This window comes from Armigeres subalbatus, chromosome 1 (assembly GCF_024139115.2).
Source record: "Armigeres subalbatus isolate Guangzhou_Male chromosome 1, GZ_Asu_2, whole genome shotgun sequence".
In the NCBI taxonomy this organism is placed as follows: domain Eukaryota; kingdom Metazoa; phylum Arthropoda; class Insecta; order Diptera; family Culicidae; genus Armigeres; species Armigeres subalbatus.
In genome coordinates, this window is record NC_085139.1 from 302362881 (window position 1) to 302375878 (window position 12998).

The window sequence follows — 12998 nt, forward strand, 5'->3', positions numbered from 1 at the left end:
GGCGACTTCGTGGAAGGCCACAAACACGCTGGCTGCACGCGGTGGAATCGGATTTGGCTGCCGTAATCTGAAAAAGTGACGTATACGCCATTTTCCAAAAATGGTGTTAACGAGTACTACTCATCGAGCTTTTTAACAGAAAAATGGAAAACATGCATGTTGTAAAATGGCTGTTACGTCACTTTTCCAAATTACGGCAGTCGGGGACCCTGAACGGTCGGGGAAACTGGAGGAACATTGCCCAAGACCGACGATTATGGAGCTCTACAATATGCCAGGCATAAGTGTATCGACGCTGTAGCCAACCAGGTATCCAGGTAGGTACGTGGACGCTAAGTGGTTCCTCAACCAACCTCAAGTATCTCATAGGGATGCTCAGGAGACATGAGTGAGTGATTGGACAAAGATTCTTTTGAATAGTCATTGGCTATCCTTGGCATGCTATTCAAAAAGAGTACAACGCTTCGTGGCCGTGCAATTAGCGACGTCAATCGTCTAAACGCATGTGCTATAGAGTGTGGGTTATATTCCCGTCTTTTAAGAGGCTTGAAAGACTTCTTTCAAGTGGCTCGGAAGGCTCCTTTCAGGAGGCTCGGAAGGCTGCTTTCAAGATGCTCGGAAGCCTCTTTTCAAAACGCGTGGATGCCTACTTTCAAAAGGCTTGTGAGACTTCTTTCAAGAGGTTCGGATGCTTTCCTTAAAAAGGCTCGAAATTCTTCTTTCAACCGTACTTTAAGGTGCTCAGAATCCTCCTTTTAAGCGGCTCGGAAGTCCCCTTTCAAGGGCTCAAAAGCCGCCTGACCCGGAGTGACCCGGAAGCCTCCCTTCAAGAGGCTTGGAAGAATTCCTTTAAGAGGCACGGAATCCTTCTTTCAAGAGGCTCGTAAGCTTCCTTTCAAGAGGCTTGTAAGCCTCGTTTCAAAAGGCCCGGAAGCTTTCCTTGAAGAGGCACGAAATTCTTCTTCCAAGAGGCATGGAAGCGTACTTTCAAGAGGTTCAGAAGCTTCCTTTTAAGTGGCTTGAAAGCCGCATTCAGGAGGCTCGGAATCCTCCCTTTAAGTGGATCGGAAGCCTTCTATCAAGAGGCTCTAAAGCCCCCTTTCAAGCACTCGAAAGCAGCCTTTCACGAGGGACGGAAGCTTCCTTTGAAGAGGCTGTGGTAGCGTCTGTAACCATTTTGCATTGGAAAGTGAAATTTTATTGCTAGATTGTGTTTAATATTTGGAAAGGCGCATACTTGTGTATAATTTCTTGTCGCATATACCTACGTACCGACGGCGGCCACCGAGTTTTCAATTTCTCTCAATTAAACTTGCTTTTGTATATATAATAGTGCACTAAGAGAAATCTGATCTGAAAAGTGAAATATTCTCGCAAGATTCGGACAATCGGTTGGTTGCTGTTAGTAGTTGTGAATGCTCAACAAAGTCTCAAGAACCATAAATCGGTTTTTATCAGAACGGGCTTGATTTGTAAGACAATGATTGCGTCGTTAACGATCCCAAAAGCATTAGTGATGGCCGTCGGCGGTGGTTGCTGCAGACAATTTATTCGCCGCGGTAGCGTCTATAGTCATTCAACGATAGAAAGTTCAATTTTATCGCTAGATTAGGATAATCGATTGGTTGCTAATATTAATTGCATAATTGAAAATAAAACAAACATTTCCTGATTTACTTACTTTACTTATGGGTCCTGTACACCTCCGGTGGTGCAAAGGGCCGACTTGAAAGATCTCCATCCTCAGGTTTGCCCGGCTATCGCTTTAACCTGTTGCCAGGTTAGATTTCGGTCGACTTCTTTGATTTCTTTATTGAAGCTTCGCCGCCATGAGCCTCTGGGTCTGCCTCTGCTGCGATGCTCCGCTGGGTTCCAGTCTAATGCTTGTTTACAGATTTCGTTTCCGCCCCTACGTAGAGTGTGGCCGACTCAGCCCCACTTCCGGTTCCGAATTTCTATTACTATCGGCCTCTGGTGACATTGACGATGGAGCTCGTTGTTTGAGATCCAGTTGTGAGGCCACCAGGCCCGAATTATATACCGCAGGCATCTGTTAATGAACACATGCAGCCGTTGAGTGTTCTCCACTGATACACACCATGTTTCGCTAGCGTATAACAGCACAGATTTCACGTTAGAGTTGAAAATTCGTATTTTGGTGCGTTCACTTATCTGCCTGTTTTTCCAGATATTTCATAAACTCGCAAAGGCAGCCCTTGCTTTCTTTATCCGTGCGCCTATGTCGATCTTGGTACCGCCGTCTGACGCCATTTGGCTACCAAGATATTGGAAGCTTTCAACATTCTCCACTGGTTGCCCGGCTACTGTGAAACTGGAAGGAGTCACCGTGTTTTCATCCAACGATTTGGTTTTGTTGACGTTGATGACTAAACCTGCCGAAGAGGAGCGCTCGGCAAGGTCGTTGAGCTTACTCTGCATATCAGAGCGCCGTTGTGCGAGGAGTGCAACATCATCCGCCAATTCGAAGTCATTTAGGTGCTCCATAGTTATAGGCTGCCATAACAGCCCGCGGTTTGGTTCACGGTCAATCGCATCTACCAGAGACGAATTTCGCGCCAACTCGACCAGCGGTTGGCAGCTGTAACTCTAAAATGACAAGACCTACAAAAAAGTGTTGTATGGCCGACTGTCGTGAAATTCTCAGAAGTTTTTTGGAAAAATATCCAAAAAATAAAATACCGATTTCTACACTGAAAAAAATTAGTTTTAAAAATTAAAATCGATATTACAAAAAAAAACTCATCTCAGAAATCAATGAAATTTTTTCTGCAGATAGGTATTTTAATTATTCAACTTTTCTGGGAATAATGTTCCTGTGACATATTTAAGGAAAAAAGTTTTTCTAACAAAAACTTTTTTCATGTCAATATTGAGTGAAAATTTATCAGCGTGTTTTATGCCTACAGCGCCAATTATAGGTTCAGCAGCCTATCATCAACCAACGACACATTTTGGAAGTATAAAAATTTGTTTAGGAAGCAATTTAGCATAATCAAACATTAATGTGGACCAACATTTGAAAAGGGCGTAAGGGAAATCCTAGATTGATTATATCAATGTTACACACAAATGCCCAGATTTACAAAATTGTGATGTTTGATGGACTATTGTAAATTTGTCTGAACTATGAAGTCTGAAACATAAAAGAGCGTTTCGTTCACAGAGAAAATAAATTAATGAATGTAAAGATTAAAATTGGTTTAGCAAAAAAAAAATGGAGGTCGATTTTTTTAATCAGATAAACATTTTGATTCCAAACGATGAAGCTCGGTAGGTAATTTCATTAAGGGGATTTCCGGTAAACGCACATTAAAAAAATTCTGCATTTTTTAAATTTTTTCTTCAATTTTATTTGTTACTACATTTAATTCTTATTTCTACTTGAATACTCATTAATTTGTAAACTTAGTCGAACAATTCAAAGACTTTTGGGTCTTCATCTGAGTTGGAATATTTTTAGCCAGGATTTTATTAGGAGCGATTATTATAAAAGAATGAAGCTGAATGTGCCAATTATAGTTTTTGCTTTTTTGAAAAGTTCATCAAACTCTTGTTGAGTACCGTCGTCGGGGGTGAGAATGGGTCACTGTTTCAACTACATAGAATATTTTATATATATTTATTTTATAAATATTTTATATTAGAAATCGCAAAAAAAAACGCAAATGTGCGCAACACGATTAATTTGAGAATGGATCTCTGTTGCAGTATTGTTCATTAAACTAAAATTTCTACATGAAAAATGAATAAATCAATTGTTTTTATTATTCAAAAAGGAGGACATTTTAGCGCAAAAGGAGGACATCTGATTTTCAATTAAAAAGGAGGACATGTCCTCCTTTAGGATACCATATGGTGACCCTACATGCGTGGGACTACTTTCAATATGTGCGCGTACACGACCTACCCCTTGAGGCTACTGACCATGAACTAGCTGTAGTGCTGGGGAAGTATGGCGAGGTGAAGAATGTTGTTCGTGAAAAATTTCCGTCTGTGGGTGTTGATGGTGAGCATCTCCCGGCAACTTTCGTCCACTTTGACATGCGAGAAGACTTCTGTCAAGTCGATGTGGCTGAAGGTCTTGCAGTTCGTCAGCTTGGTGAAGACATTCTCCGGCAAATGGGAACCCGATACTGGTGTGGCTGGAGACCGTCGTTGAGCCCGCATATACGGATTGTACCACTTGCCTTCCGCACAACGACGATGGTCGCGGCCCACTCTTAAAAGTCGACCGGTGGGGTGATGTTTGTGACCTTCCTTCAGCGAAAACTTTGGCTCCTGCATGGTGCATCACTGGAAGCTTCTAGATAAGCGGTCGTTGGATACCTGTGAACCTGGTTATCGGAAGCGTTAATAAGGTCGACCCCGAGCAGGTAAAACTACTACTTGGCGATAAAAAATCTACAATATTCTGAAAACTTATATAATATGTTAACAGAGGCGAGGCCACGTTCCACGACGTGGGTAGGACAAAACTCGATTATCAAATCTATAAAATACTTTTATGGAATTTCAGCGACTTTCCGGAGATCCTCTCGGATTTCAAGAGATTTTTTCGGACATCCTCAGATAAATTATAGAACTTCATATGACTATTAACCCTCTCTTTCCCACGACTTTTTCAATGATTTCAATAGGAAGGAATCATCAATGAAAAAATGCTAGAACAAAAGTTATTTAGCATAGCTGAAATTAGTGGAAAACGAAAAAAAAAGTTTTTGATTGTAAATCAATAGTTACTTGATTGTTTTCAATAGTTTCACTATTTTTACTCAAAATTAATTATATTTGCAGTTTAATGAAACCATAAAGTTGTGCCAAATATTGCTTTTTGTTGTTGAAAGAATTTGATGAATGTTGGAAGGTGCAAAATTTGATTGAGCTCTACAGCTACCATGGGAAGGAAAGGGTTAACACACTCATAACATTTCCAGTGTTTATAGAACATTTGCTAAAATTATGTCTTCAAACATTTTCGCGAATTTCCAGAAGAGATTATGGATGTTAGTTTTATAAAATATTGGATGGTTTTAAGCAATTATCACTACAAGGTTAAAAAATTTCAAACTTCCATTTACTTCCACTATATTTACTTATGTGACATCAGATACGTATTTCGTTTTCTACTTGAAAACTTCTTCAGTGTTTTGTTATCGACACTGAAGAAGTTTTCAAGTAGAAAACGAAATACGTATCTGATGATACATAAGTGAATATAGAGGAAGTAAATGGAAGTTTGAAATTTTTTTTAACCTTGTAACATTTTCCCCTAAGACGCTCAATATTAATTATTTAATTACTTCTACACAATAAAAATTCATAGAATTTACATGTGACCGAATCTTCGATGCACTTAAATACATATGTTGATTAACATTTTGATTTACAAACATTCTAATACGCCAGAGTAATTTATGAAAAATCAGAAATAATCCGCCCAACATCCACACGCCACCAGTTGAATTTTTCGTACCGGACGAAAAAACTACTGATTGCTAAGATGTGAGTTATATTAACCTTCCGGGACTCGCTTCATCATGGACGGCTCACGCAGTCCCGCCTGTGTTGTGAACGAGAAGCGTGCTTTTTTCGAACCTGTTGTACTTTTTACAACGGCGCGAGTCCCCGATGGTTAATAATGTCAACCACTCGTAAGTTTACGTTTCCCAGGTCGAAAAAATCAAAATGTTAGCATTAGATTTTTTTTTCTCGGAAGATACATTGAGGCTGTCAACATATTTAATTGCATCAAAGGTTAGGTCACATTACCCGCATTACTGAAGACATGGTGATGGCCGCAATGCGTAAGCTGAAGCTCTCCTTCAAAACCGGGCCAGATGGGATTCCATCATCAGTTTTGAAACGTTGTGCTGTAAATCTCTGCCGTCCACTTGCGAGAATTTTCCAGCTTTCGGCACTGCAAAGCGAGTTTCCTTCGCACTGGAAACATTCGTATATATTTCCGGTGCACAAAAAGGGAGATAAGCGGAACATTCTCAATTACCGCGGAATCACATCTCTGCCTGCCTGTTCGAAGTTGTTTGAAATTATCATGCATGACGCTTTATTTGCGTGTTTTAAACTACATTGATTTCGATCAACACGGTTTTTATCCGAAGCGGTCAGTTACTACGAACTTGGTTCAATTTACGTCCAGCTGCCTGCGTTGTTTGGATTCCGGATGGCAGGTAGATGCAGCATATATGGATCTGAAAGCCGCTTTCGATACAGTTGACCATGAAATTCTGCTTGCTAAGCTGATGTTACTCGGCGTCTCATCAACGGCTAGCGATTGGTTTAGGTCATATTTGCAGAATCGTTCGATGCGTGTGAAAGTTGGCACGTCAGAATCAGAAGTTTTCGCAAACAAATCGGGAGTACCTCAAGGCAGCAATCTGGGCCCGCTACTGTTCTCGATCTTTATTAATGATATTTTCATGCTGTTGTCACAAGGCTGCCGCCTCTTCTACGCAGACGATTCAAAAATCTATTACGTTATAAAAAACTTGACAGACTGCAACGAACTGCAAAATATGTTGTATATTTTTGCGGACTGGTGCTCAAGAAATCTCATGGACTTAAGTATTGAAAAATGCAACATCATTTCATATCACCGGAAAAACGCACCAATCATCTTCGACTATGTCCTGTCTGGACGATCGCTCACTCGCGTTCAGCACATTAAGGATCTTGGCGTTATCCTGGACAGCGGACTTACATACAGACCTCACTACGATGACATTGTAGCCCGAGCTAATCGTCAATTGGGTTTTATTTTCAAAATTGCCGGTGAATTCCGTGATCCGTTATGCTTTAGATCACTGTACTGTTCCCTTGTGCGATCAATACTGGAATCATCCGCTGTTGTTTGGTGCCCTTTCCAGACCACATGGATCGCTAGGATCGAAGCCGTTCAACGGAAGTTTCTAAGATACGCTCTTCGATCCCTAAGGTGGCGTGATCCGACGAACTTGCCACCGTACGAGGAGCGGTGCCGGTTGATTAGCATCGAACCACTAGAGTTTAGACGGATCGCCGCTCAAGCTACGTTTGCTGGGAAGCTGCTCACGGGTCACATCGATTGTCCAGCACTACTGTCGCAGTTACATCTATATGCACCTGAAAGACCTCTTCGTCAACGTCTATTTTTGCTTCTAGAACCACAGACTAGCAACTATGCACTACACGAACCAATTCGATTCATCAGTCGCCGCTTCAACGAATTCTTCGATATTTTTGACTTTAATTCATCAGTTGACGTGTTTCGTCATCGGTTACTAGACTTTTTCCGTACCGCTGACCGTAACCAATTAGTTTAACTTATATTCATTTAGACATTCATTGTCAGTTGAATTATTTTAATAAATAAACAAATAAAATAAATAAACATGTAAATTCTATATTTTTTAATGTGTACAATAATCAACATAAACTGCTTCATATTCACATATTTCACATTTGGGTGAACCAATTGTCGCCATACATAAGAACAACTATTTTTTTCAAATATTTAAGTAAAAGGCATGTGGGTGGACTTTATATATCAATGGAAAGGTTTTACTTCCTGTTCCTTATAACAGCTGTGAAAACCGCAATAAAATTTGTTATTATCCTCAAAATTAATTAATCCATAAAAGGAACACATGCACCAGTTGTGGCACTAATCTTAATTTTGGTTCCTTATTTGGCAAATCCCATTGTTTTCTTATGGGATTGGCCAAATTGGGACCACTAGTGCGACAACTGGTGCAAAGGACGTCAAAAATTAAGCAAAATCAATTTTTACAATTATGTTTTGCTTGTTTTGGACTTGATCAAAGGTGTTATAGTATCATATGAATATGCTTTATCGATATGAACTTGGTTTGCGATGATTTGATTGGCCATTTGGCATATAAAGCACTAGTGCGACAACTGGTGCTATAGCCACAACTGGTACAACTAGCCTATTCTTGTTTAGTTTCTCAACTTTTGGTGACTACCGCTTCTGCTTTAGCGGCCTTCCACAAATGAGGCAATCCTTGTAACGGGAGGGAAGACGTCGATCCATACAAAAAAAAATAAACCTTCTATACAAAAAGTACTGAGGGGGATGGTGGGGTCCAATATAATCAAATTTAGCATTACGTAATTTTTGATAAAAACCTTTATTTACAGGAGGCCTGACAAAGACTACATCACATTATGTGGCACAGACTACATCACTTTCCTCGCTGAATCCTCGATTTATACTTCTGTTTAGCTACCTTACCGAATTAACAAAATTTCCTTTCCGTGGTATTGTGGGGATGCAGAGGTATTCTCAGTCCCTAGTAGCAACAATAACTACACACTAACATTTCTCTTCTTTCCCAACTGACTGGAGCCGTAGGTAGTAAATATCAACCTTCATTCACTTGGATCGTAGCGCAATTTACACCAGTTCTGACCAGTCACGGAGAAACAACCATTAACAAGTACAGTCAGTCTTAGCTAAGTTAAGCTAAGCTATGTCTTTGTTTAGTTATTTAACAGTCTGTCCATTCCTTTAAAATTTCAGAAATTTGCTGAGCCTCCCTGAGCTAGCTGAAATAATTACGTACTTCGAGAAAATTTTCAACATTTTTATGGATTATATCAGAAAGCATTAGAAACTTCAAGACTTCTTGGGAAATGCTAATACATCATTGAGCACTTTTTGGAATGAAAAGAATTCCTCATTGACTCTGGGAAGCCCTTTGGAATATATTTCTCCATTACAATCCCGGGAACCTCCACGATTGTCAGCTTAACCTATGCTAAGTTTTCAAACCTCTGATTAACTTTGGAATGTTTTAATGATATTTTTTAGATCTATAAATTGAAACAGTATTGATAGTATTAGATCTTTTAGTTATCCATGTGATATATTCTTACCATAATCATGGGTAGGACAATGCTTCGAATGTCCTACCCAGGTTTTTTCATGTGTAGGACATGTTTTACTTGTACCACCCACTCCCGGCGCACCTGTATGTGAATATGTACATTATGTGGAAGATATTGATTTGAAAAATGTATTGGAGGTAACCACTTTCCCTTCTATGGGACTCAAACCCACGATCCTCAGTACGCTGGACTAGTGTTTTATCCAACTAAGCTACGAAGGGCCTCCGTCGGCCTTCGCAACCTAGCGGCTACTGAATGAGCTCGAGATTCCCAAATTGGACGCATAGTCAAATCACTGTTAATCAACTGTAAGAAATTCTTCATCTTGTAATCTTGTAATCTTGTAATATCAACGCACCCTCTGACCATAGCCTATCTGCGTTGTATTTAAATACCGCTGAGCGATACGTCTACTGGGCAACACGTCCGGTGTGCACTGCACTAAGATCTCCTTAGATGCAACCGGACCGAGATCTTACTTAAGGCTCCCAAGGGTCCGTTTCGTTGTGATATGTTGCCATAAAATAGAAATATATGCACTTGCTTTTCTAATCTACCGGAATATTTGAATTTACTAATGATATTGATTAGTGACATGTAGATTCATTCATCGATCAGATTAGAACGAGCTCAGTGTAATAAAAATATAAACGCAATACTTATCTGCAATTCACAGAAGATGTTGGGATTGTAATTGAAGTAATCACGTTGTGAACACAGACTTCCTGTATTGACGGTGGTTGTTATGAATATGAATACCACTGCTGATACCGGAACAATAAGATTTTCATCACTGGTCGCCTGGAAAGAGGTAGATAAAAGAATTGGGCCGCTTTCACTCGCCGGCCCGCAAAACATTAGTAAGTAATTAATCTTACTGCAAAGACAAAAATACAGTTCTAATAATTCTGTCTTATTAATGGATATCACACATGCCCATCTGATACTCAACTTAACCAAAAACATATCCTCAATACTTAATAAAATGATAACTGTATATAGTTTCTATTATTGTCCATATATACCTACTATTCAATCTAGGATTCCAAATCGGATAAATTGATTCAGTTGCTAACTAAAAGCTTATCCTCAACGCTTTGGCTGTCAATAGTCTCCACAATATGAACCTTAAAGGTTATAACTTTGTTCAATCCTACATCTGTTTATATTAAAACTCAATCCTAACTGCCCTGAAACCGCTTTCAACACATAACTGCCCCGAGCACAGCCACTACATGCGACCCACAGGACCCCAATCGAGGACGACCTACACTATACCGTTGTGAGCTTACACCCTCTCCTGGGCTGTGCGACGCTGAAAACATGCTCCTAACGTTTGATGCCTAAAAATAAAAATAATTAAAGTAATTACACTAAATCTTACACTTTTGATCGAACCCGGCTGACATTCTCGTTAAACAATGTGTTCCATGAGTGCTGATCACTCATGATAACGCCCCGAATCGGCGAATAAAATTCAGTTTAACGCAGAGTTTAAACCCTCTCTTGCACTAAGTAATGCTGAAAACCTAACTTCTAGGAATTTGATTCGTAGAAACAAATTATACTGAAATTGGTGCGTGGCAAAATAAGTTATACTATTAGCTAATTTAGTTAAACCCTGACTACCCCACATTATACTGGCCCGTTTGGAGTCATCCAGTGGCACTTGGTCTTAGCATTCGTTTTCTTTTTAAATTCTATAACAATTCACCACGCTTACCCCCATATTAGTAATATGTAGAACGAATGCTTGACTATTACTATACTAAGTATAGTAAAAGACCGGAAGTAATAATTGGGCCAGCCACCACCATCTTCATAAACATAAACTTCTAAGTGGTGTTATATCAAATAATCAGCGCCAAAAGAGCTGCAAACAATTCTCAAGTAGTTCACGAGGATATCGACGTCATGTCACTTGTCGTTCGTTTGGTATAGGATTATTAGGCTCCTAAGTAGTCGTGATACAGAGACGTGGAGTTATCAGATGCCATTTACTTATTCACCGCCAAGTATTGTTCGTAGTACATTGCGCTCGAAAACTTTAAATGCTTTCTAACTAAACTCTTTCCCTAGATTACTAAAATATTTATTTTAACAAATTTGCTTAAACTTAATTTAAGAGTGTTGAATCTTTTATAAATTTCTGTGTTCTCGCAAATTATTTTCTACCTTCTAAATGAATCAAGCTTAATGCGCATTACAAACAATTTTATACAATATTTTTGACTTGCTCGGCTCTTAGTACACATATCTGCTTTGATTTAACGCGGCGCGCTCAAGCAGTTATCGCTAGTTCATTCTCAATAGATGTTTCGTTCAACCAAGCATGTATGTAAATGTAACTAACTCTCAAATCTCTTCATTCCATTTTTCTCCTCCATCCGAATTTCAGGTCAAACCCGGGAACGCCAACACAACCCCGGCGACCAGACTTCATCGGGGTGAACATGATCGGCCAACAGCCACAGCAACAGCAGCCTGGCGCAACGTACTACGATTTTCCCCTGCAACAGCAGCAGCAACAACAAGCGCAGCTTCATCAAACGGGTCTTCCCCCGGTGCATCCGTATCACCAACAGCAGCAGCAACAGCCCCAGTATCCAATGGTCCACCACAACGGTGGTCTACCTCAACAGCAACAGCAGCAGCAGCAACAATCGCAGCAGCGAACGCCAAACGTCGTCTACCACCACGGCAGCCCCCAGCGGCGGTATCTCTCGGAAGGTGAGCTGGCTCGCCAGGGAGCCGAACTGTCCTACGCTAGGAGCAATCAAACCGTGGATAACATCCGAGAGCTAGCGGGCAGTCCCCAGCGGGGGGTCTACATGTGGAAAGACATTTCGCCTGGTTTCAGCAACGACGCCGCTAGCAATCAAACGCAACAACTTTTAGGCAATCCCCAGCAACAGCCGCAACAATCGCCGGGCGTTTTCGTGAGTATGGCCACTTCGGTGTACCAGAACACACCCAGCCCAACGGCAGCTCAACAGCAACAACCCCAGTACGGTGGAGTCAGTGCCGCCCGGTATCAGCTCCAGCAACAGCAGCAGCAAGCCACCATGAACAGCTACCATCCTGCGTTACGGGGTGGCGTTCCGGTGTTTCCTCCGCAACCCCTTCCACCGGCGGTCAGCCTCGCCAACAGTAGCAACAATCAGTCGCAACAGTCCGCACAGGGCGTCGTGGGAAATAGCATCGGCCCGCAGGCGCCTTCTCCGCAAATCAAGCGGAAAGCGACGCCCACCCGGCCCATGTCGTTCGTGCGGGCGCTCGAGATGACCGACTCGATGGAGCTGAACCCCACGGACGGCGGCGGCGGCGGCGGGGGTGTTGGAGGGGCTGGCGGAGTCGGCAGTAATGGGACGAGTGGAGGTGGAAGGGCCACGACACCGACGCCCCCGGATCGGGGCAGCGTCTACGATATGAACTATGAGATTTCCGTTTAGCAACATCCGCACATCAGGGACAATTGTGGCACGATTGGTGGGAATGTGTAAGAGGGATCGTTTTTAAGTTGTTTTCTGTTTTTGTTGTTGGTATGAGACGATCGCTGCCGGTGGTTTTGCACCGGAACTGGTAGCTGATCTGTTTTCTTGATTGTTTTTAAGGAAAGGGTTTGCGCTTCTGTTATTTTGCAGTGTTACAATCATCATTTTGTATAGAAGAGTAAAATATCCCCGTCGCGAATGTTAGGTTAATATAATAGGTAAATGGTAAGTTGGAACAAGAACGGATTGTGTAACGTTGGCTTGATGTATTAGTCATATCAAGCATAGTCGTATGTAGCTGGAATACATGTTTTATCAATTTCAACCAGTGGAGTTATTAGAGCTAAAAGTTGGGTTTGATTACACCGGATCGGGTTTCATCAAAGCACGCTCAAATGATCTTCCAAAAATCTGCTCATTCAACTATTGATGGTAATACTGATTGTCGTTCTGCAGCTAACATTTCAGGTAAGTGGAACTCGTAATCATCGAAAAGCCATCGTCCACTTTAAATAATTTTAGGTTTTGTTGTCCTGATGTTGATGCAATTGACGGATGTATGCAGAGAGTTGTCTA

At 41.2% G+C, this 12998-nt stretch overlaps 1 protein-coding gene across 3 annotated transcripts in view; it reads left to right on the forward strand.

The window, feature by feature from the left end:
* Positions 1-12747, forward strand: part of LOC134207825 (palmitoyltransferase ZDHHC8) — a 119247-nt gene extending 106500 nt beyond the window's left edge. For all 3 annotated transcript variants that reach the window (XM_062683767.1, XM_062683768.1, XM_062683769.1), the window contains one exon: positions 11327-12747. In XM_062683767.1, the coding sequence (XP_062539751.1) occupies positions 11327-12380 (1054 nt within the window). In that variant the 3' untranslated portion in view covers positions 12381-12747. The remainder of the gene's footprint in view (positions 1-11326) is intronic.
* Positions 12748-12998: the final 251 nt, after the last annotated feature.